This window comes from Astyanax mexicanus, chromosome 10 (assembly GCF_023375975.1).
Source record: "Astyanax mexicanus isolate ESR-SI-001 chromosome 10, AstMex3_surface, whole genome shotgun sequence".
Taxonomy (NCBI): Eukaryota; Metazoa; Chordata; class Actinopteri; order Characiformes; family Acestrorhamphidae; genus Astyanax; species Astyanax mexicanus.
The window spans coordinates 11,263,642-11,290,000 of record NC_064417.1 but is presented as its reverse complement, the minus strand read 5'-3'; the positions used below and the strand labels follow the sequence as shown (position 1 = coordinate 11,290,000).

The following is a 26,359-nucleotide window of genomic DNA, read 5'->3' as shown; positions in this document are numbered from 1 at the left end:
CAATGTCCGACAGGAACTTCAACAGAAACACCAACGACTTCTTGCTATTGCTGTGGTAACTGCTGGCCCCGCCAAAAGCCATCTGCAGGAAAAACATCCTTATTAATAATAATAAAAAAAAAATAAAAATAAAAAAACAATCAAGATACAGAACCAGCTCTCACCTTAAACCAGTCTCTGTAGGAGGGGAACACAGCCGGACCCTCTAGCGCAGCCTGGCGAGCCAACAGGAACCCTGTGATCATCCTCTCCATATCATACGTCTCAAACGCTGCAGTCAGGAGCCTGTACAGCAGCTCTAGTACACACACACACAGACACATATCAGTATTAATTATCAGAACTAGATCTCTTGCTCAGCAACAAAAAAAGCATCAGCGTTAGATTGGCAAACATACATTATATTTTTATTAGAGGTGTCAGTTTATCAATTGTATTAATCACAACATTATCCTATGATGAATCATAAATAAAATCATGCATATATTTTGTTTTTAAAAGCTGGTATTTTTCTGTATCTTTGGGAGGATACAGAAATAGGTTATTTTGGTTCCGGTTTGGCAGACTACAGCTGCTTTTGTTTTAATATTGTAATGTACTGAGTTACTGAGTTTAACTGAGAGCTTTAATTAAGAAAATTAACATTAGTACAGATGCATACTCTAGCTAACATGGAAAGAGGAAACATGCCATCAGCTGTGTGTGTGTGTGTGTGTGTGTGTGTGTGTGTGTGTGTGTGTGTGTGTGTGTGTGTGTGTAAGCGAAAATGGAGGAAAATTAAGTGGAGGAAAGTAGTGAATGGCTCAACAGGTAGTGTGCTGGATCAGCATCTGTACAAAGCAGTCACAAACCAGCATCAATAACAGCGTAAATGGCCACTCACACAGACAAACTCCGGACGATATGGTGAAATGTGAGACGTATCTTACAACATGCAACTATACAAGTGTACTGGGGGACAACATGCGTAACTATTACGAGGAATGCGCACCTTTTAGGCAGCTTTGTGTGCGTTTGTCATACACCAGCAGTGTGGACACACAGGAAAGAACGTTTTGCCAGTTCACCTCATGAGTTTCCAACACCTGCTGCAGGTGAGCGAACACTTCCTCCACCTGAAACAGCGCACACACCTGAGAGAGAGAGAGAGACAGAGAGAGATAAATGGTGATAATGTTGATTATTAATTATTGACTATTCAAATACTTTTGGTGATTTACCTTAGAGTAGAGGGCTGTGAGCAGAGGCGGGGTTTTAGTGAAGCTCCACTGGCTCTGCATTGAGATGGCGTCCGACACTAAACACACGCAGAGAGACAATTAACATATACTTTACTTTTTTGTGCTGCAGATCCTCCTATCTGCTGCTGTGTTGGGTTTGCTGGGTTCTGTTTCTAACTTATGGTGGTGTAGTTGTTTTGTTTGCAGATGGAATGCTGGATCAGGGACAGTGAGAGGTGGAAACCTCCCTCTGAGGTTGTATTTCAGTTCAAAATAATCTAAAATAAATTGTGATAATAACCAAATATAATAACAATAAACACATCTGTATCAATAAAGAGCTATTATTCTATTTATATATTATTTTTAATTAACAAATATATATGCTCTGATGTATATATGATTTTTGGACTAAACTGAATCAAATCAAATCAAATTTATTTGTATAGTGCTTTTTTACAACTACACAAATAAATTTGATTTGATTTATTCAGTTCAATAAAGCAGATCCACACAGTTTTGACACCATCCTGTTCACACTGAACCAGTATCAGAACCTGCAGCAGGTGAAGCGCTCACCTTTCAGCCGAGGCCGGTGTGTGAAGATGTGTGTAAGGGAGTGTATGAAAAAGCATCGCAGCACCTCCTCAGACACAGAAACCCCAAACAGCGATGGGTCAAACACCTGGAGCCTGTTACCATGGAAACACCAGGCATTGTGTCAACGTCCTCGTCATGAGCAGGTGAACAGTGATGAACTCACGGTTAAATGATGTTTAATCTTACCAAACTCCAGCAGCCGGAACAGACCGAGAGCACTCTGTTTCTCCAACAGACTCCAACTGCCCTGCAGCAGAGAGGAGGTATCACATCCACAACAGACAGACAGACAGACAGACAGTCAGTCAGATAGTCAGATAGTCAGACATAGAGACAGAGAGACAGGCCACTCACTGCTGCCTGTGTTAATCAAACTAGTACATTTTACACTGTATTAAGTTGTTTTATTTAAAGTAAGACCTGACCGGGTGAAGCTGCCGTTAGCTAGAGGTTAGCCAATTCAGCAGGAAAGCTAAAAGCACTAGCTGGGTTTCCGAGTACCAAACGAAGCTGGCACACTAAGCTAACCCTCACTATAGAGCTGGGGGCGATATGGCCCAAAAAAAAAATCTTCGATTTAAAAAAAATAATAAAAAATCAGATTTTCGATTGTAAATCGATTTTTTTCCCCCCTACTAAAAATCAAATTAAAGATGATAAAGAAACGGTTAAAAACGTTTTTTATTTATTTAGTTTTCACTTAAATGTCCCCTTTGTGGTTAAAGTGCAACCAGAAACCAGCAAAAAAAACTATTGTAAACAGTGAGAACATCCAGTAACTTTTAGAAAGCTAAACATAGTTTAGGTACTGACACAATGCACCCTCAAACTTAAAAAATAAATAAATAAACCCACCCTCAAAAAACAAATAGAAAGAAATAAAATGGTGCCCTTTTTGATAAAACTTACAAAATAGAAAACAAGTACAATATGCTATTAAGCAAAGCATTGGGCTTGAATTGCAAAACAAAGCTTTTAAATAAGTGCCAGTGTTCTATAAAATGAGATGATCTTTTCTCATGAATATGAAACAAATCATAAACTGTAGAGCATACAGAACCTGGTACACAGTTGGAAGATGTGCCAGGGACAGTTGCTAGTGCTAGTGTGTGCTAGTGCTGCTGCTGCATTCATTAGGCTGGGAGAAGCACTTTGCTTCTCCCACTCCGCTACATGCTTCTGTTTAAGGTGTAGAGATACATTTGTCGTGCTGCTTCGTTTAGAAGCAATCGATTTTAAACACACCTTACAGCGAGGATCTGTTTGGTCCACGTCCGACCCCGCAAAACCGAACCAACTCTGGGCACAAGCTCTGCCGTTATGTGTTGCACTAGCATGCTAAGCTACACCCGCTGGTGCGCTAGCAGTGTCAGGCGGTCATTCAGTGTAAAACGTGTAATTGTAGATTTAGATTTAATGAGTAAATAGTGGAATTATGATTGTGTTCTTCACAAAGCGCTGTTACTGATTCAGATTCATTTGTCCCCAGGGATGAATGCAATATTCTGCAACCACATTATATTTCACCCACACATAAACATTTGAGTATGGAGGCCACTCCAAACCTGTACAGAGATGTGAAGCATCTCTACATTAAATTAAATATGAAAACAGAATGCTACTGTTGTGTTAACTCTTCAGAATATATAATAAACAGTAATATTCTAATAAGTTTGAGTGTTCCTTGTATAATTACAACATTTCATATTCAAACTACAATTTTTATTCTAACTGAACTTTCCCTAAATTAATCGATTGTGAATCAGAATCGAATTGAACTGGGAAATGAGTGACAATACCCACCCCTATCATTCAGACAGTCAGTTGTTTACAGAGCTGCAGTGCATGTGTGTGTGTGTGTGTGAGTATATGTTACTTACAGGAGAGCATGTGGTCCAGCACCGAACAGCAGGACTGAGGTACAGCTGCATCCTGTCCCTCCTCAAACCCAGCTCGCACCAGCACACACACCACACCTAACACACACCAAACATCTCTTATTTAATGCCTCACTCTGCTCACACACACATGGATTTACTGTATGTGTGAAGAGAAGAATGAAGATCAAAGAACTCAACAGAATATAAATGTGATCTATTCTATATGAGAGGAGGAGGAGAGGAGGAGGAGAGAGGATGAGAGGAGAAGAATAAGAAGAAGAGTGTCTTCTTTCTTACTGGACAGAATCTGTTTTCTAACATCCGTGTCTTCCGGGTCACTCACTCTGCTCTCACACACACCCTGTAACTGACACACCAACCACTCACACACTGCAGGATCACTGCGCACACACACAGAGACACAGAGATACACACACACACACAGAAACACACGCAGACACACACACACACACACACACACACACACACACACACAGAGACACACACAGATACGCACACACACAAACACACAGAAACACACACACACAAACACACACACACACACAGAGAGACACACACAGATACGCACACACACAAACACACAGAAACACACACACACACACACAGAAACACACGCAGACACACACACACACACACACACACAGAAACACACGCAGACACACACACACACACAGAAACACACACACACACACACACACAGAAACACACAGACACACACACAGACACAGAAACACTCACAGAAACACACAGACACACACACAGACACAGAGACAGAAACACAGAAGCACACAGAAACACACACAGAAACAGACTCACAGAAACACACACAGACACAGGCACAGACAAACACATACAGACACAGACACATACAGACACACACAGACACACACAGACACACACAGACACACACAGACACACACAGACACACACAGACACACACAGACACACACAGACACACACAGACACAAAACTTTATTGGTGGAAAAGTGTACAGTATCAATTGAACATAATTAAAGCTACAGTCAGACTTTACTGAATTACTGAAATACACTTTTCAGTTTTTTCACCAATCAGGGGTCTGGACACACGTTTGTGCATCACTGCTAACTAAGAAACTTGGAGGGGACTGATCTCCATCTAACGTTAAATATATAAATACATACATATGCTTTTACACCTGGCAGAGTTGGAAACATGTCTGCACTGCTCCTCATCACTCACAGCAACATCACTGTAACTTTACATGGTTTGTCACTTTGTGGCAGATATGCTGCAGTTCCTAAATTCCTAAAAACTTTTAATAATAGCAATCATAGCTGCTGGAATATCTTTAAGGGAAGAAAAAATGAATTGAATCCTCTGAGATTCCTAAGCTGAAATTTAGTAAGATCTTTAGAACCACCCAGTTCCTCACTAATGTTGAGGCATACTGCATGACTAGGAGCTTTGTTAAACAGTGCAGCAGTATGGGACACATAGTGTCACTCTAGGGTATTCCCCAATCACACTCTTCGCCACAGTGTAGCTGTAACTTCATTTAAGGCACATACAAATTTCACAAACGTAAAATTTAAATTATAAACTGTTGGTTGTTCTTCCTTGGAGCACTTGATGTCGATACGGACCACTGAACACTGGGAATATCCCACATCCTTTCTCAATTCGTTCTTGTCAAAATGTTTCAGTTTCTTAATATTGGCCCATAATCCTGCTTTAGGGGGCATTGGTAAAGGAGGTAGTGTAGCACAGGGGGTCCACCCGACTGACTGACTAACTGTGCACCTGTGTGTGTGTGTGTTACCTGTGCAGTGTGTACTCTAGTGGTAGGATCTTCTCCCTGTGTAGATGGAACACCACCTCCAGTACTGGCTGTGTGTGCAGAAACAGGTTACTCTTGCTTTTTCTCGTTCACGCACGCACGTACGCGCTCACACACGCACGCGCTCACACACGCACGCGCTCACACACGCACGCGCTCACGCACGCACGCGCCCACGCACGCACGCGCCCACGCACGCACACGCTCACACACGCACGCGCTCACCTGTGTTTTCCAGTACTGCTGCCAGAGCAGTTTGGGGCTGAACAAACCCAGCAGTTCCTGCACCGCCTGCAGAATCACGATTAGCTTAGCCTGCAGTAAACACACACACACACACTTCATACTCTTGGATACATTTTATATAAGTATTAGGACGCCTGCTTATTAATGTTTTTTAATCAAAAGTGTTTATTCTGCTTTTGTTGGAGTAACTCTATCTAGTGTCCAGAGAAAGCATTTTAAAGCATTGCTGTGATTATTTTATTTGATCAATTTGATTGCATTCACTACCGGAATGTAGGACACTCAAAACTTCACCTCATCCCCAGCTCATCCCCAAAGTGTACTGGATGGAGCTCCATCAATCCAGAGAACACAGTTCCACTGTTCCACAGCTCGACACTGGCGGCTTTTTACCCAGCTAGTTCACACCAGGCATTAGGCATAGTTCAAGTTTAAAGGTTATTCACGTACATAATCACACAGTACAACCAGCAGTGAGCTGCTTTAATAACTGCCAGATCACACTAAACTGTAAATAATAATATGTAAACTATAAAATATAAAACATAAATAAAATAATAATCTAAAAAATAAGTGTAGTATAGAATTTATTCAATATAAGCTCAAATAAAGATGTGTGTGAGGTGGGCTGGAAGAGGCCACACGTTCATGAGTGTATAGTGAGCACAGAAGGGGGCTCACATCTAAGGCTGGGTTTCGTTTTAAAAATTTTATCTCATGCAAATGTGCAAATTTAAACAAGGTTTGGTCCATGCATACCCCATCAAAATCCTACAGAGAGAGCAGGAATTAAAAGCACCATGTGGTACAACAGAGAAGTGCAAGCAAATGCCCGGATCAATCTTAGGCATATCAATACAGGGAGATATTAAAAATCTGTGAGAAGACCAGTGAGTTAAAATTTCAGACCCCACACCATGGTGCCAACATTTGCACTGTTTAAACAATAGACTCAACTTAAAGTAGCTAAGTGCATTCATTATAAAGGGTGTCCACAAACACAGAAAATTTGTGTAGCAGTAACATCAGATGATACTGATGACCCACAGCTTTTGCATAATACAAAAAAAAAAAAATGTACCGGAGAAAAGACGTTCTGAGTGGAGCAATAAGTGTGCTCACCCTCTGAGTAGGCTTGATCATGGCCATCTCTCTGTCCCCCTGCATGTTTATTCCTGTGAGCTTCTCCGTCAACACCCTCACACACAGGACCCCCACTGGAACCCCCAGCTCACCTGCCTGCCTCTGCAACTCACCTACTGAACACACACACACACAAATATACAGGCAAGCATAATACAGACCATAATAACTGACAGGTTGGTGTTTAACCCTCACTTATAGATATATTAACAAGCTGTATATTCCCATTAACCACCAAATGATAAGCAAAAACAATGGTCATTTTACTCCAAGCTGCTGGAATTACTTTCGGGGAAAATAAATTTCCATCTCTACTGCAACCAAATCACAGCTGAGCGATCTTCACCCTGGCACACCTGCTTCACTGTCCTTCAACTTCAAACAGAACTAACTAGGTCTGGGTTTAACTTGAATGCAGTCAGAAAGTCAGGGTGTATTTATGCTTGTCAGCTTTGCTTTAATTAAAATAAACCATGGTGTGGCTCCTCTGTTACTGTGTGTTCAGCAAAATACAGTAAAACAAATGGAACAAGACCACTTGAGCAGGTGGGTCTTAATCTGTTTCTAAATGTGGTGTGGTTTAAGTGAGTATGAATCAAATACAAACCAAAGGAACCTAAAAGAACCCAACACAGGATGTAATGTCAGAAGATGGTGGCTGAATGGGTGAGTAGAACAGTAGGCATTCACTTCTTGTTATTCTTATGTTATACAAAAGTACATTCTCCTCACGCGAGTTTATTGATTATTAAAGAGGTTTTTCTTGCTTAACCAGACGAGTTAAGTAATTAAGGTAATCTGGTAATGATTTCAGCCCTGATCTTCTCTGTACAGGTCAGAGATGGCTAGGCATAAAGCACAGATTTCTTACCCAGAAGTGACCCTGTAATCTTTCCAGCAGTCTGAACATCGTCAGTATGATCACAGACTCCTCCCCTTTCCTGAGGGCCAGCCTGGGAAACAGACAGATCAAACAACCTCACTATTAAGCCACGCCCATATAACAAATGTGGCCACACCCATTTAGCCTTTAACAGTTTAGCCCTACCCATCCAGGAGCGTTAAAATTTCACTCACTCTAGTCTCCAGCATAAGTTCAGAGAGGTCATTGTTGTGGGAGATGAGCTGCAGCGCCGCCTGCTGGAGCTCCTGATCACTCTGCAGCCTCCGCTTCTTCAGAGCCCGACCGGCTGAAACACAACACACATTCCTCACCCTGCTGTCAATGTTACATCCACAGTCAAACACACAGAGTACACAGTCTGCCGGTCAGACCTGTCTGGGCTGAGATGTCTGAAGGTATTAAGTTCCCCCAGTTTCAGAGAGTTTAACAGGTAGTCTGAGTCCAACACGCTGCTCTGCCCTCTGTGCAGATATCCCGCCTTTCACAGGGAGCCTCACACATTTTAATAGGGGCTCCCTGATTCCCGTAAATGATATACACTATCCAAGATAAATAAAGAGCGAGCAAAAGAGAGAGAGAGAGAGAGAGGAACACACACAAACATAGTATGAGAGTGACAAATACAGCATACTGATTGACAGTTGCTGACTTGGTTTTATTCAGCACAAAAACGCTACTTCTTCACATCACAACTGATGCTCTCAAACACATTAAGAGGCAACAAGTTCAAGTAATTAACTCTAAACAAGTTCAGCACAGCTGTTAACTGAAAACTATTTCAGGTGATTCTACCTCATAAAGCTGACTGAGAAAATCCAGCCAAGATGTGCAAAACTGTCATTTAAGCAAGGAGGTGCAACTTTGAAGAATCTAAAATATAAAACCTTTGTTTGTTTCACAGTTTTCTTGTTTACTAAACAATTTCTTTACCGTTTGGCGACTTTAGTATTAACCTACAATTCAGAACATTTTAACATAATATACTTATAGCTCTGGAAAAATTTATCAGATTTCTCAGATTTTGCTGTTTATAGGTATTTGTTTGAGTAAAATGAACATTGTTATATTCTATAAACTACGGACAACAATTCTTCCAAATTTTAAATTAAAATATTGTCATTTAGGGCATTTATTTGTGGAAAATAAGAAATGGTTAAATTAACAAAAAGATGCAGAGCTTTCGGACCTTAAATAATGCAAAGAAAACAAGTTCATATTCATTTAGAAACAACAACAATAATAAAGTTTTTTATAAGGAGGAGTTCAGAATAATAATTGGTAGAATAACTCAGATGTTTAATCACAGTCTTTCAGACAGATTTTGAGTGACCATCTATCTTCCTCTTGATTGCATTTCATAGGTTTTCAGTGGAGTTCAGGTTTGGAGATTGGGCTGGCCTTGACACTGTCTTGATCTGGTGGTCCTTCATCCACACCTAGCTGTGTGGAATTAAGCACTGTACTGCTGGGAAAAAAAACAGTCCTCAGAGTTGGGGAACATTGCCAGAGCAAAAGGATTTCTTACATCTTGTATGCGGCTTAATTCCAAAAACCAAACTGCCCAATCCCAGCCTTGCTGATGCATCTCCAGATCCTCACCCTCCATCAAATTTCACAGTGGATGCAAGCACACCTCTCCTTCCAAACATTTGATGGCCATGTGTTACGCAAAGCTGCTAAATAAAAATGATTTTACTCTAGTCCTCTTTAGAACACTTCTTATTATCTTTTGCAAACTTAAGCCTGGCTCTTCTTTGCTTCTTACTGAAGGTCCTTTTTCTAGCTTGAGTCCTGCCCCTGCCTCAATTTTGAACTGTTTTTTTTTTTCCCATACACTTCACCCCAGCTGCCATTTGTCACTTTTTTGTCACTCTTAACGTCATCCTGCAGTTGCTGACTGACATTCAAATAAGTTAATGGTCCCTAGACCTAAACCCCACTAAAAAAACCTCTAAACGTATTTATGAAAGATGTAAGTTGGTCACTAGCCAAAAAATAATGCTAAACTGCGTAAAGTTTTGTCCCAGTAGTGCAAAAAGTTCACCTAAAAGCAGTGTGAAAGACTGGTGATTGCATGCGAAGATGCATGAAAGCTATGATTAAAAATCAGGGTAATTCCACCAAATATTGATTTCTGAACTCTAAAAACATTAGCATTGTTGTTTCTAAATGAATATTGGTCTAGATCACGTTTACTTTTCTGAGCAGAAAAACTTACAGCTAGTTTCACCATTATTCTCTGTTTCGAGGGCACATCAGTTAAGATTAATAATATTCTTATTTTTCTTTGGGCCTGGGTATGGGGCAGTTGAAGGAGAAGGTTGGGGTGGAGTTTTTGCAGGGTGGTATGTCAAAAAAGGCTATATGAGCTGATATTCTTCTTATTATCATTATTCATTGTAGTTTTGTTAATGTAAATACAGTGAAATGGAAATACGTATTTTTACCGATGAGAGAGTCAAAGCTCGTCCTGTGCGCGCGCTGGTTTGCGCTGAGCCCCTCCACAGACATGCCGGGGTCTCCACTGCGGCCTGCAGCCTTATCTATCACCAATCAATAATCAATAATCAGTCGCTGAGCTGAGCTCCCCGCCGGCGCGCGCTGTACTCACTGATCACTGCGGCTGATCATCTGCACAGTGACAATACTATGATAGTTATTACTGATTAGTGATTAGCTCGCGCGCCCACTGTACTGCATTAGGCACTTCTGTCGCCACTTCCTCGCGCGCTTCCCACACCATGCCCTCATTGGCTGAGACCTGAACTCAGGTGACCAATCAGCGGGCACCGAGGGAAGCGTCGTCAATGCGTCACCAGGGTGGCCATGTGTACGATAAATCCCCGGTTAGTTTTAACCAGACTTATTACATACATCCGCTATAAAAACAGATAGTAACTGGACTTTTCCACGACGGGGTACCACATTTTTTTCACAAGGGATTTCAGAGTTTGACTGGCGAAACAATTAGATTAAACTGTTGTCCTTCACATACGGAGGGAAAAAAAATAATGAGTATTGTACATGGCAGTAAAAAATGGTTATGTTTAAAAGTGATTTAATACCGACTGCATAATGAAGCAGTAAGGTATCATTCTGTTGTGAAAGCACTTATGTAAATAAAAACTACAACTATACACAAAATTACAGTATGCATGAAACATTCTTAGAGACTAATCTACTATTCAGCTGCCAGGTTTTTTTTAAACAGTGATTTTTGTTTTTACAGTAACTTACTGTTAAGTCCTGGGTATGTTTCTTGTTTATGCTGCCCTGTTATTTACCATTCTGCCTGCCTTTGTTTGTTATAGTACATTATACTCTGTAAATAAACCCTTGGTTTTTCATCAGCACCACTCCAATCACACCCTTCAATGTATAACACCACTGCCTCTATATAACACTACTACATCTATAACACCACTACATTTATAACACAACTATATCTATAATACCACTACATCTATAACACCACTACATTTATAACACAACTATATCTATAACACCACTACATCTATCTAACACTACTACATCTATAACACCACTACATTTATAACACAACTATATCTATAACACCACTACATCTATCTAACACTACTACATCTATAACACCACTACATTTATAACACAACTATATCTATAATACCACTACATCTATATAACACTACCACATATTTAACACCACTACATCTATAACACCACTACATTTATAACACAACTATATCTATAATACCACTACATCTATATAACACTACCACATCTATATAACACTACCACATCTTTAACACCACTACATCTATAACACCACTACATCTATATAACACAACTACATCTATATAACACTACCACATCTATAACACAACTATATCTATAATACCACTACATCTATATAACACTACCAAGTCTTTAACACCACTACATCTATAACACAACTACATTTATAATACCACTACATCTATATAAAACTTCCACATCTATAACACCACTACATTTATAACACAATAACATATATAATACCACTACATCTGTATGACACTACCACATCTATAAAACCACTACATTTATAACACAACTATATCTATAATACCACTACATCTATATAACACAGCTACATCTATAACACTACTTCATCTATATAACACAAATACATCTATATAACACAACTACATCTATAGAACACAACTACATCTATATAACATCACTACATCTATAACACCACTACATCTATATAACACAACTACGTTTATATAACACCACTACATCTATATAACACTACCAAGTATTTAACACCACTACATCTATTACACCACTACATTTATAATACCACTACATCTATATAAAACTACCACATCTATAACACCACTACATTTATAACACAACAACATATACAATACCACTACATCTATATAACACTACCACATCTATAGAACACAACTACATCTATATAACACCACTACATCTATAACACCACTACATCTATAACACCACTACATTTATAACACCACTACATTTATAACACAACTATATCTATAATACCACTACATCTATATAACACTACCACATCTTTAACACCACTACATCTATAACACCACTACATCTATATAACACAACTATATCTATAATACCACTACATCTATATAACACTACCAAATCTTTAACACCACTACATCTATAACACCACTACATTTATAATACCACTACATCTATATAAAACTACCACATCTATAACACCACTACATTTATAACACAACAACATATACAATACCACTACATCTATATAACACTACCACATCTATAAAACCACTACATTTATAACACAACTATATCTATAATACCACTACATCTATATAACACAGCTACACCTATAACACTACTTCATCTATATAACACAAATAAATCTATATAACACAACATCTATATAACACAACTACATCTATATAACATCACTACATCTATAACACCACTACATCTATATAACACAACTACATTTATATAACACCACTACATCTATATAACACAACTACATCTATAACACCACTACATGTATAACACCACTACCTCTATATAACACTACTACATCTATAACACCATTACATTTACAACACAACTATATCTATAATACCACTACATCTATATAACACTACCGCATCTTTAACACCACTACATCTATAACACCACTACATCTATATAACACAACTACATCTATAACACCACTACATGTATAACACCACTACCTCTATATAACACTACTACATTTATAACACCACTACATTTATAATAAAACCACATCTATAATACCACTACATCTATATAACACTATCACATCTATAACACCACTACATTTATAACACAACTATATCTATAATACCACTACATCTATAACACCACTACATTTATAATACCACTACATCTATAACACCACTACATTTATAACACAACTATATCTATAATACCACTACATCTATATAACACTACCGCATCTTTAACACCACTACATCTATAACACCACTACATCTATATAACACAACTACATCTATAAAACCACTACATCTATAATACCACTACATCTATATAACACTACCACATCTATAACACCACTACATTTATAATAAAACCACATCTATAATACCACTACATCTATATAACACTATCACATCTATAACACCACTACATTTATAACACAACTATATCTATAATACCACTACATCTATATAACACTACCATATCTAAAACACCACTATATAACACCATCTATATAACACCACTACATCTATATAACACTACTACATCTATATAACACAACTACATCTATATAACACCACTACATCTATAACACCACTACATCTATAACACCACTACATCTATATAACACAACTACATCTATATTACACAACTACATCTATATAACACAGCTACATCTATAACACCACTACATCTATAACACCACTTCATCTATAATACCACTACATCTATATTACACTACCACATCTATAACACTACTACATCTATATAACACCACTACATTTATAACACAACTATATCTATGATACAGCTACATCTATATAACCCACAGTATAAAAACTACAATGTTTCATCTACTGAAACAATGTATAAAGGTGGTTTTATGAAATATGTACAGGTTGGAATGTTGATTTAAATACAGTCAGTTCACTGTTAAAAGCTCAGGTTTTAACACGTGTCAGAGACGGTTAGAAGTTAGAAGAACTACTTGGTTAAAGGATGCTTCTAGAAGCTGTTCCAGCCATCCCAGTATCACCAGCCTATTGTGAACTAGCCTATTGTATTTTTAGCCTAGAAAACAGGGGTTCTAATAATACTTGTTTGTATTCCTAGATATATCATCTAATGACAGTATTCAAAAAATACATCTGATAGAAAAGTTACATTTTTCCCTCAATAACTGATGAATTTATCTGAGAGTTTTAAATGTAGCTCCTCTTTTGTTAGTAAGAAGACAGTCTAACTGAACATGTGCACAGTGAGTGTAATCACTCTTGCTGCATTTAAAATGTAACACTATGACACTTTCTTGTGTGACACTGCCTTGTTTTTATTGTGCTTTTCCTTTTTTTAGTTCTTTCTGTCCTTGTCCTGCTTCTCAGCCTGTTTTGTTTTTTCTCTTTATGTGCTCTACAAGCACATGACTGTGTGTTATAGTCTTGTCTCCCTGCTTTGTCATTTGTGTTCCCTCTTGTATCATTTGTAACCCCGCCCCCTTGTTTCCTGTTGCAGGTGTTCCCAACACTCTTTGTGTATATAAAGCCCTCTGTTTGAGTTTTCCTGTTCGAGTATTTTGTATTTTCTTGTGTATTTCTTTCTTCCTGGAATGGAGGCAATCAGCCTGTGGCACTGCTGAGGTGTTATGGAGGCCCAGGATGCTTCAATAGCGGCCTTAAGCTCATCCAGAGTGTTGGGTCTTGCGTCTCTCAACTTTCTCTTCACAATATCCCACAGATTCTCTATGGGGTTCAGGTCAGGAGAGTTGGCAGGCCAATTGAGCACAGTAATACCATGATACCACGTGGTTTTGGCACTGTGAGCAGGTGCCAGGTCATGCTGAAAAATGAAATCTTCATCTCCATAAAGCTTTTCAGCAGATAGAAGCATGAAGTGCTCCAAAATCTCCTGATATCTGGCTGCATTGTCCCTGCCCTTGATAAAACACAGTGGACCAACACCTGCAGCCAGAATCTCACTGCGTTATGATTTATAATTATTCATTATGCAATGGCACCCAAGACCATTACTGACCGTGGGTACTTGACACTGGACTTCAGGCATTTTGGCATTTCCTTCTACCCAGCCTTCCTCCAGACTCTGGCACCTTGATTTCCGAATGACATGCAAAAATTGAGCAACAGTCCAGTGCTACTTCTCTGTAGCCCAGGTCAGGCGCTTCTGCCGCTGTTTCTGGTACAAAAGTGGCTTGATCTGGGGAATGTGGTCCCTGTAGCCCATTTCCTGCACACGCCTGTGCATGATGGCTCTGGATGTTTCTACTCCAGACTCAGTCCACTGCTTCCGCAGGTCCCCCACGGTCTGAAATCGGCCCTTCTCCACAATCTTCCTCAGGGTCCGGTCACCTCTTCTCGTTGTGCAGCGTTGTGAAGGTGCTTCCTCCTTCAAACAGCTATAACATGTATTTGTATCAGGCTACAAACAGGGCTGAATGAATTCATGAATTCATGCAATGCAACTATGTCTTAAAAGCATTTGACACTGTTTCACTCATACCTTTTACTAATATTACTTTTAAACTTTTTACACTTACTTTTTAAGTTAACTGATCGTTTTAAAAACTGTTACTTCACTTGATTTTGTGCTTTTTAAAACATGTTGATCCACAGCATAGAGGCTACAAACCTCAAACTATGCAGCCTTTCAACACACCTTTAACCAAAATATCTAAAATACTATGATGTAGCCTAAAATACACACTTGCTGCTCATCCAACACTTCTCAGTCTTGACCGTTTGCTGTTTTATCAGCCATTGCTCATCATTCTCATGTAATAGAGCTTACGTTACCTCCATCACCTCAAAGTCCCTATGTTCGCCTAACTTTACTAACGTTACCTCCATCACCTCAAAGTCCCTGTGTTCGCCTAACTTTACTACCGTTACCTCTATCACCTCAAAGTCCCTGGGTTCTCCTAACTTTACTAACGTTACCTCCATCACCTCAAAGTCCCTGTGTTCGCCTAACTTTACTAACGTTACCTCCATCACCTCAAAGTCCCTGTGTTCTCCTAACTTTACTAACGCTACTACCTGCTACACATTTCTGCTCAGTCTGTCCCTCGTTTCCTCTGTCAAAAGCCTGCTCTCCCGCTCAACACTGAACGTACCCTGCAGAGAAAGGGTGTAGAACCGGCGGACACTTGCTTTCGCTTGTAAACAATCGGGGCACACTGGCAAGCACATGCTTTCTTCTTCACTGACACAATGCAAAGTAGATAGCTCTGAGGAGAAGGGCGTGACTAATTTGCGATACAGAGAAACCTGGACGAGGCTGAAGTTGGTTTGATATTCGCAGCTCCAGATTCGTTTGGCTCGATATTCGCAGCCTCGTATTCCCCGGCTGAAGTTGGTTTGATATTCGCAGCTGCCGCTTCACTGAAGCACCGTGAACTAAAGGGAGCGTTCACAAACACCCGCTGTTTATATTAAACACCTCACAGATCAACACTGAAGGAGATAGAATGAAGAAAAGCAGTACATCTGTTTATTAACAATGTAAATATACAATATATTATTAAATATGATTTTGTATATTGTAAAATATTTATTTTAATTACTGAATTTATAATTATATATTACAATAAATAATTAAATATATATTTAATAAAATTATATTTTAAAAGCCATTGCGCTCAAAAAATATGAGGCAGATGTTCAAGTGTGATTTTGAAGAACTTTTTCATGTTGGGCCAGAACACATACACATGATCTGAAGAGTACTAGTCTTCTACTTTAAGAAAAACCTGGAATAAGCCTGGCCCAAGCTGATTTTATACTTTAAAATGAACTGGCAAACTTTGAAAGACTTTTTCATCTTGGGCCAGAACACATACACATCAGATGAAGAGAACTACTCTCCCACTTTGAGGAAAACCTGGAATTAGCCTGGCCCGAGCTGATTTTATACTTTAAAATGAACTGGCAACATAGCATACCAATCCATAATGCACAATTTTTTTATGTAAAGCTGATGTTCTAGTGTGATTTTGAAGGACTTTTTCATCTTGGGCCAGACCAAATACACATGATCTGAAGAGTACTAGTCTTCTACTTTAAGAAAAAGCTGGAAATAGCCTGGCCCAAGCTGATTTTATACTTTAAAATGAACTGGCAACATGGAATACCGATCCATAAAGCACAATTTTTTTATGTAAAGCTGATGTTCTAGTGTGATTTTGAAGGACTTTTTCATCTTGGGCCAGACCAAATACACATGATCTGAAGAGTACTAGTCTTCTACTTTAAGAAAAAGCTGGAAATAGCCTGGCTCAAGCTGATTTTATACTTTAAAATGAACTGGCAACATGGAATACCGATCCATAAAGCACAATTTTTTTATGTAAAGCTGATGTTCTAGTGTGATTTTGAAGGACTTTTTCATCTTGGGCCAGACCAAATACACATGATCTGAAGAGTACTAGTCTTCTACTTTAAGGAAAGCCTGGAATTAGCCTGGCCCAAGCTGATTTTGTACTTTAAAATTAACTGGCAACATGGCATACCGATCCATAAGGCAGAAAAAAGTTTAATTTAAAGCTGATGTTCTAGTGTGATTTTGAAGGACTTTTTAATCTTGGGCCAGACCAAATACACATGATCTAAAGAGTACTAGTCTTCTTCTTTAAGAAAAACCTGGAATTAGCCTGGCCCGAGCTGATTTTATACTTTAAAATGAACTGGCAACATAGCATACCGATCCATAATGCACAATTTTTTTTATGTAAAGCTGATGTTCCAGTGTGATTTTGAAGGACTTTTTCATATTGGGCCAGACCAAATACACATGATCTAAAGAGTACTAGTCTTCTTCTTTAAGAAAAACCTGGAATTAGCCTGGCCCGAGCTGATTTTATACTTTAAAATGAACTGGCAACATAGCATACCGATCCATAATGCACAATTTCTTTTATGTAAAGCTGATGTTCCAGTGTGATTTTGAAGGACTTTTTCATATTGGGCCAGACCAAATACACATGATCTAAAGAGTACTAGCCTTCTACTTTAAGGAAAACCTGGAATTAGCCTGGCCCAAGCTGATTTTATACTTTAAAATGAATTGGCAACATAGCATACCGATCCATAAAGCACAATTTTTTTTTATGTATAGCTGATGTTCTAGTGTGATTTTGAAGAACTTTTTCATGTTGGGCCAGACCAAATACACATGATCTGAAGAGTACTAGCCTTCTACTTTAAGGAAAACCTGGAAGTAGCCTGGCCCAAGCTGATTTTATACTTTAAAATGAACTGGCTACATGGTATAACGAGCCATAATGCACAATTTTTTTTATGTAAAGCTGATGTTCCAGTGTGATTTTGAAGGACTTTTTCATATTGGGCCAGACCAAATACACATGATCTAAAGAGTACTAGCCTTCTACTTTAGGGAAAACCTGGAAATAGCCTGGCCCAAGCTGATTTTATACTTTAAAATTAACTGTCAACATGGCATACCGATCCATAAGGCAGAAAAAAGTTTAATTTAAAGCTGATGTTCTAGTGTGATTTTGAAGGACTTTTTAATCTTGGGCCAGAACAAGTACACATGATCTGAAGAGAACTAGTCTTCTACTTTAAGGAAAACCTGGAATTAGCCTGGCCCGAGTTGATTTTATACTTTAAAATTAACTGGCAACATAGCATACCGATCCATAATGCACAATTTTTTTTATGTAAAGCTGATGTTCCAGTGTGATTTTGAAGGACTTTTTCATATTGGGCCAGACCAAATACACATGATCTAAAGAGTACTAGCCTTCTACTTTAGGGAAAGCCTGGAATTAGCCTGGCCCAAGCTGATTTTATACTTTAAAATTAACTGGCAACATAGCATACCGATCCATAATGCACAATTTTTTTTATGTAAAGCTGATGTTCCAGTGTGATTTTGAAGGACTTTTTAATCGTGGGCAAGACCAAATACACATGATCTAAAGAGTACTAGTCTTCTACTTTAGGGAAAGCCTGGAATTAGCCTGGCCCAAGCTGATTTTATACTTTAAAATTAACTGGCAACATGGCATACCGATCCATAAGGCAGAAAAAAGTTTAATTTAAAGCTGATGTTCTAGTGTGATTTTGAAGGACTTTTTTATCTTGGGCCAGACCAAATACACATGATCTGAAGAGTACTAGTCTTCTACTTTAAGAAAAACCTGGAATTAGCCTGGCCCAAGCTGATTTTATACTTTAAAATGAACTGGCAACATGGAATACCGATCCATAAAGCACAATTTTGTTATGTAAAGCTGATGTTCTAGTGTGATTTTGAAGGACTTTTTAATCTTGAGCCAGACCAAATACACATGATCTGAAGAGTACTAGTCTTCTTCTTTAAGAAAAACCTGGAATTAGCCTGGCCCGAGCTGATTTTATACTTTAAAATGAACTGGCAACATAGCATACCAATCCATAATGCACAATTTTTTTTGTGTAAAGCTTATGTTCTAGTGTGATTTTGAAGGACTTTTTAATCTTGGGCCAGACCAAATACACATGATCTGAAGAGTACTAGTCTTCTTCTTTAAGAAAAACCTGGAATTAGCCTGGCCCGAGCTGATTTTATACTTTAAAATGAACTGGCAACATAGCATACCGATCCATAATGCACAATTTCTTTTATGTAAAGCTGATGTTCCAGTGTGATTTTGAAGGACTTTTTCATATTGGGCCAGACCAAATACACATGATCTAAAGAGTACTAGCCTTCTACTTTAAGGAAAACCTGGAATTAGCCTGGCCCAAGCTGATTTTATACTTTAAAATGAACTGGCAACATGGCCTACCGATCCATAATGCACAAAAAAAGTACTAGTCTTCTTCTTTAAGGAAAACCTGGAAGTAGCTTGGCCCGAGCTGATTTTATACTTTAAAATGAATTGGCAACATAGCATACCGATCCATAATGCACAATTTTTTTTATGTATAGCTGATGTTCTAGTGTGATTTTGAAGAACTTTTTCATGTTGGGCCAGACCAAATACACATGATCTGAAGAGTACTAGCCTTCTACTTTAAGGAAAACCTGGAAGTAGCCTGGCCCAAGCTGATTTTATACTTTAAAATGAACTGGCTACATGGTATAACGAGCCATAATGCACAATTTTTTTTTATGTAAAGCTGATGTTCTAGTGTGATTTTGAAGGACTTTTTCCATCTTGGGCCAGACCAAATACACATGATCTAAAGAGTACTAGTCTTCTACTTTAAGGACATTTTGGGATTTGCCTGGCCAGAGCTGATTTTAGACTGCACAATTAATTGGCAACATGGCAGCACAAAAAAAAATATTATTTAAAGCTGATATTCCAGTATGATTTTGGACTTTTTTTTTCAGACCAAATACACATCAGATGAAGAGTTCTGGTATTCTCAAAATCAATGCTTTATACTCATTATTTCTGTGCAAAATGGCTTTCATGTCACGTTGCCAATTCATTTTAAAGGATAAAATCAGCTCGGGCCAGGCTACTTCCAGGTTTTCCTTAAAGTAGAAGACTAGTTCTCTTCAGATCATGTGTATTTGTTCTGGCCCAAGATTAAAAAATTCTTCAAACTTGTACTGGAACAGTGGCTTTTTTGTGCAAAATGGCTCATTATACCATGTTGCCAATACATTTTAAAGTATAAAATCAGCTTGGGCCAGGCTATTTCCAGGTTTTCCTTAAAGTAGAAGACTACTACTCTTCAGATCATGTGTATTTGGCCTGGCCCAAGATGAAAAAGTCCTTACAAATCACACTGGAACATCAGCTTTACATAAAAAATTGTGCTTTATGGATCGGTATTCCATGTTGCCAGTTCATTTTAAAGTATAAAATCAGCTTGGGCCAGGCTAATTCCAGGTTTTCCTTAAAGAAGAAGACTAGTACTCTTCAGATCATGTGTATTTGGCCTGGCCCAAGATGAAAAAGTCCTTCAAAATCACACTAGAACATCAGCTTTATATTCAATTTCTTTGTGCATTATGGATCGTTATTCCATGTTGCCAGTTCATTTTAAAGTATAAAATCAGCTCGGGCCAAGCTAATTCCAGGTTTTCCTTAAAGTAGAAGACTAGTACTCTTCAGATCATGTGTATTTGGTCTGGCCCAAGATTAAAAAGTCCTTCAAAATCACACTAGAACATCAGCTTTACATAAAAAATTGTGCTTTATGGATCGGTATTCCATGTTGCCAGTTCATTTTAAAGTATAAAATCAGCTTGGGCCAGGCTAATTCCAGGTTTTCCTTAAAGAAGAAGACTAGTACTCTTCAGATCATGTGTATTTGGCCTGGCCCAAGATGAAAAAGTCCTTCAAAATCACACTAGAACATCAGCTTTATATTCAATTTCTTTGTGCATTATGGATCGTTATTCCATGTTGCCAGTTCATTTTAAAGTATAAAATCAGCTCGGGCCAAGCTAATTCCAGGTTTTCCTTAAAGTAGAAGACTAGTACTCTTCAGATCATGTGTACTTGTTCTGGCCCAAGATTAAAAAGTCCTTCAAAATCACACTAGAACATCAGCTTTACATAAAAAAAATTGTGCATTATGGCTCGTTATACCATGTTGCCAGTTCATTTTAAAGTACAAAATCAGCTTGGGTCAGGCTAATTCCAGGTTTTCCTTAAAGAAGAAGACTAGTACTCTTCAGATCATGTGTATTTGTTCTGGCCCAAGATTAAAAAATTCTTCAAAATTGTACTGGAACAGTGGCTTTTTTTGTGCAAAATGGCTCATTATACCATGTTTCCAATACATTTTAAAGTATAAAATCAGCTTAGGCCAGGCTAATTCCAGGTTTTCCTTAAAGAAGAAGACTAGTACTCTTCAGATCATGTGTATTTGTTCTGGCCCAAGATGAAAAAGTCCTTCAAAATCACACTAGAATATCAGCTTTAAATTAAACTTTTTTGTGCCTTATGGATCGGTATGCCATGTTGCCAGTTAATTTTAAAGTATAAAATCAGCTTGGGCCAGGCTAATTCCAGGCTTTACCTAAAGTAGAAGACTAGTACTCTTTAGATCATGTCTATTTGGTCTGGCCCAAGATTAAAAAGTCCTTCAAAATCACACTAGAACATCAGCTTTATATTAAATTTCTTTGTGCATTATGGATCCTTATTACATGTTGCCAGTTCATTTTAAAGTATAAAATCAGCTTGGGCCAGGCTAATTCCAGGTTTTTCTTAAAGTAGAAGACTGGTACTCTTCAGATCATGTGTATTTGGTCTGGCCCAAGATTAAAAAGTCCTTCAAAATCACACTAGAACATCAGCTTTAAATTAAACTTTTTTGTGCCTTATGGATCGGTATGCCATGTTGCCAGTTAATTTTAAAGTATAAAATCAGCTTGGGCCAGGCTAATTCCAGGCTTTACCTAAAGTAGAAGACTAGTACTCTTTAGATCATGTCTATTTGGTCTGGCCCAAGATTAAAAAGTCCTTCAAAATCACACTAGAACATCAGCTTTACATAAATACAATTGTGCATTATGGATCGGTATTCCATGTTGCCAGTTCATTTTAAAGTATAAAATCAGCTCGGGCCAGGCTATTTCCAGGTTTTCCTTAAAGTAGAAGACTAGTACTCTTTAGATCATGTGTATTTGGTCTGGCCCAAGATTAAAAAGTCCTTCAAAATCACACTAGAACATCAGCTTTATATTCAATTTTTTTGTGCATTATGGATCGGTAGGCCATGTTGCCAGTTCATTTTAAAGTACAAAATCAGCTTGGGCCAGGCTAATTCCAGGCTTTCCTTAAAGTAGAAGACTAGTACTCTTCAGATCATGTGTATTTGGTCTGGCCCAAGATTAAAAAGTCCTTCAAAATCACACTAGAACATCAGCTTTAAATTAAACTTTTTTGTGCCTTATGGATCGGTATGCCATGTTGCCAGTTAATTTTAAAGTATAAAATCAGCTCGGGCCAGGCTAATTCCAGGTTTTTCTTAAAGTAGAAGACTAGTTCTCTTCAGATCATGTGTATTTGTTCTGGCCCAAGATTAAAAAGTCATTCAAAATCACACTAGAACATCAGCTTTACATAAAAACAATTGTGCATTATGGATCGGTAGTCCATGTTGCCAGTTCATTTTAAAGTATAAAATCAGCTTGGGCCAGGCTATTTCCAGGTTTTCCTTAAAGTAGAAGACTAGTACTCTTTAGATCATGTGTATTTGGTCTGGCCCATGATTAAAAAGTCCTTCAAAATCACACTAGAACATCAGCTTTATATTCAATTTTTTGTGCATTATGGATCGGTATGCCATGTTGCCAGTTAATTTTAAAGTATAAAATCAGCTCGGGCCAGGCTAATTCCAGGTTTTCCTTAAAGTAGAAGACTAGTACTCTTCAGATCATGTGTATTTGGTCTGGCCCAAGATTACAAAGTCCTTCAAAATCACACTGGAACATCAGCTTTACATAAAAAAATTGTGCTTTATGGATCGGTATTCCATGTTGCCAGTTCATTTTAAAGTATAAAATCAGCTTGGGCCAGGCTAATTCCAGGCTTTCCTTAAAGTTGAAGGCTAGTACTCTTTAGATCATGTGTATTTGGTCTGGCCCAATATGAAAAAGTCCTTCAAAATCACACTGGAACATCAGCTTTACATAAAAAAAATTGTGCATTATGGATCGGTATGCTATGTTGCCAGTTCATTTTAAAGTATAAAATCAGCTCGGGCCAGGCTAATTCCAGGTTTTCCTTAAAGTAGAAGACTAGTTCTCTTCAGATCATGTGTATTTGTTCTGGCCCAAGATTAAAAAGTCCTTTAAAATCACACTAGAACATCAGCTTTAAATTAAACTTTTTTGTGCCTTATGGATCGGTATGCCATGTTGCCAGTTAATTTTAAAGTATAAAATCAGCTCGGGCCAGGCTAATTCCAGGTTTTCCTTAAAGTAGAATACTAGTACTCTTCAGATCATGTGTATTTGGTCTGGCCCAATATTACAAAGTCCTTCAAAATCACACTGGAACATCAGCTTTACATAAAAAAATTGTGCTTTATGGATCGGTATTCCATGTTGCCAGTTCATTTTAAAGTATAAAATCAGCTTGGGCCAGGCTAATTCCAGGCTTTCCTTAAAGTATATAAAGGCTGCGATCTGAGCGCAGCCTTTGATACAATAGATCATACTATCCTTTTAGAAAGACTAGAGAACATGGTCGGTGTAACCGGAACTGCCTTAGCATGGTTTAAATCGTACTTAACCGATCGCTATCAGTTTGTGAGGATAAATGATATGTCTTCCAGTTATACCAAGGTAAGATATGGAATTCCACAAGGCTCTATATTAGGACCGTTATTATTTACATTATATATGCTCCCACTGGGCAAAGTTATTAGAAAACACAATGTGAATTTTCATTGTTATGCGGATGACACGCAGCTCTTCATATCAGCCAAACCTGATGACAGAGTGAGATTAAAGAAAATCGAGGATTGTGTAGAAGATGTAAAATCATGGATGTCGCACAACTTCCTCCTATTAAATAGTGATAAAACAGAAGTTCTCCTATTAGGCCCCAAAGCTGCTAGAAATAAATTATCAGACTTAATGCTAAATCTGGCTGACTTCTCAGCCACCCCTGGTTCAGCAGCTAAAAACCTTGGAGTTATCATAGATTCAGATCTAGCATTCGATAAACACATATCTAATGTTACTAGAACAGCTTTTCTACACCTCCGTAACATCGCCAAGCTAAGAAATGCCCTATCACTGCATGACGCAGAAAAATTAGTACATGCCTTTATTACCTCAAGGCTAGATTATTGTAATGCGCTACTGTCTGGATGTTCCGGCAGTAACTTAAATAAACTTCAGCTAGTTCAAAATGCTGCAGCCAGGGTCCTTACTAAAACTAGAAAATTTGACCATATTAGTCCAGTACTATCAGCACTGCACTGGCTTCCAGTCAAATTCCGCATAGACTATAAAATTCTCCTGTTAACGTATAAAGCCCTACACGGGCTCGCTCCTGAGTATTTACAAGACCTCATCTCCTGTTATGAACCACCGCGATTACTCAGATCTCAGGGTGCTGGTTTATTAGTAGTGCCTAAAATTCAGAGGAGCTCTGCAGGAGGAAGAGCTTTCTCTTATAAAGCGCCTCAACTCTGGAATAATCTCCCCGAATATGTTCGGGACTCAGACACAGTCTCAATCTTTAAGTCTAGACTGAAAACTTACTTGTTTAGTTTAGCTTTTGGTAATTAATGTTTTTCCCTTTAGATAAGGCTGCAGATTCAGGGGTTCATGGACAGAGGAAATTGTGGTAAACTGAGATGCTGGTGCTGTTGTTCTCCCACTGCACACGGTCACTCAGGTTTGTGGACGGTGGAGTGGGTGGATGCTGGTGTTTCAGGGTGCCTCCATGTCTATGTTACCTTCTGGCTCTCTGCCTTTAGTTAGGCTGTTTTATTCAGTTCTGCCGGAGTCATTTGCCACACTCTGATAATGTTTTAATATTCTCAGTTTTGCATAAATCCAGTCAAAACTAATTCCATCTCTCTGCCTTCCTCCGAGTTACTGACTGCCCACCTGTCTGACCCGATACCGATGTTGGACCCTCAGGCTCTCGCGTCTCCTGTCCGGCCAGACTGATGGAAGTTTCTGAAGTCAGCTCTTCTCCACCACCACCACAGATCAGCTGCTCATCATCCATCTTACTCTCCACTACAGATTACATCCAAGCCATTAGTGGCGCTATTACACTCCTGAGTACATAAAACCTATATAGATGTATAAAAGACTTTTTAAATTTCTATTTAAAAGCCGTTTGACCAGTGGTAGGATGGTCCCCCCTTTAATGTGAGTCTTGGTCCTCCCAAGGTTTCTTCCTCCTCCTGCAGCTCTGAGGGAGTTTTTCCTTGCCTCCGCGCTCACTGGGGGTTCTGTATTCTGTATTTTCTATGTGTAATGTTTTGCCTGATTCTTTGTCCTGTAATCATGTTTCTGTAAAGCTGCTTTGTGCCAACACCTGTTGTAAAAAGCGCTATACAAATAAATTTGATTTGATTTGATTTGATTAAAGTAGAAGACTAGTACTCTTTAGATCATGTGTATTTGGTCTGGCCCAAGATTAAAAAGTCCTTCAAAATCACACTAGAACATCAGCTTTATATTCAATTTCTTTGTGCATTATGGATCGGTAGGCCATGTTGCCAGTTCATTTTAAAGTATAAAATCAGCTTGGGCCAGGCTAATTCCAGGTTTTCCTTAAAGTAGAAGACTAGTACTCTTCAGATCATGTGTATTTGGTCTGGCCCAA

General features: G+C 38.5%; 1 protein-coding gene and 1 long non-coding RNA gene across 9 annotated transcripts in view; one reads left to right on the top strand and one right to left on the bottom strand.

Annotated features, from left to right (window-relative positions):
* Positions 1-10,545, bottom strand: part of LOC103043385 (FA complementation group A) — a 42,206-nt gene extending 31,661 nt beyond the window's left edge. For 7 of the 8 annotated variants that reach the window (XR_007440845.1, XR_007440846.1, XR_007440847.1 and 4 more), the window contains exons 1-14: positions 10,281-10,545; positions 8,007-8,119; positions 7,801-7,882; positions 6,909-7,045; positions 5,766-5,855; positions 5,523-5,590; positions 3,998-4,101; positions 3,701-3,796; positions 2,007-2,067; positions 1,800-1,912; positions 1,221-1,297; positions 992-1,133; positions 165-298; positions 1-82 (exon numbers count right to left, since the gene is read on the bottom strand). The exon at positions 1-82 is cut by the window's left edge and continues 29 nt beyond it. Coding sequence is in view for 5 of the 8 variants with exons in the window: in XM_049483855.1 (XP_049339812.1) it covers positions 1-82; positions 165-298; positions 992-1,133; positions 1,221-1,297; positions 1,800-1,912; positions 2,007-2,067; positions 3,701-3,796; positions 3,998-4,101; positions 5,523-5,590; positions 5,766-5,855; positions 6,909-7,045; positions 7,801-7,882; positions 8,007-8,119; positions 10,281-10,344 (1,363 nt within the window). In the remaining 3 variants the exon portion in view is untranslated. The remainder of the gene's footprint in view (positions 83-164; positions 299-991; positions 1,134-1,220; positions 1,298-1,799; positions 1,913-2,006; positions 2,068-3,700; positions 3,797-3,997; positions 4,102-5,522; positions 5,591-5,765; positions 5,856-6,908; positions 7,046-7,800; positions 7,883-8,006; positions 8,120-10,280) is intronic. The other variant, XM_049483856.1, reaches the window with a different exon arrangement.
* The window catches only part of LOC125804701 (uncharacterized), a 338,968-nt gene extending 312,857 nt beyond the window's left edge, over positions 1-26,111 (top strand). Inside the window, exon 2 of the long non-coding RNA XR_007440858.1 lies at positions 25,921-26,111. This is a non-coding gene — a long non-coding RNA (uncharacterized LOC125804701). The remainder of the gene's footprint in view (positions 1-25,920) is intronic.
* The last annotated feature ends 248 nt before the right edge of the window (positions 26,112-26,359 follow it).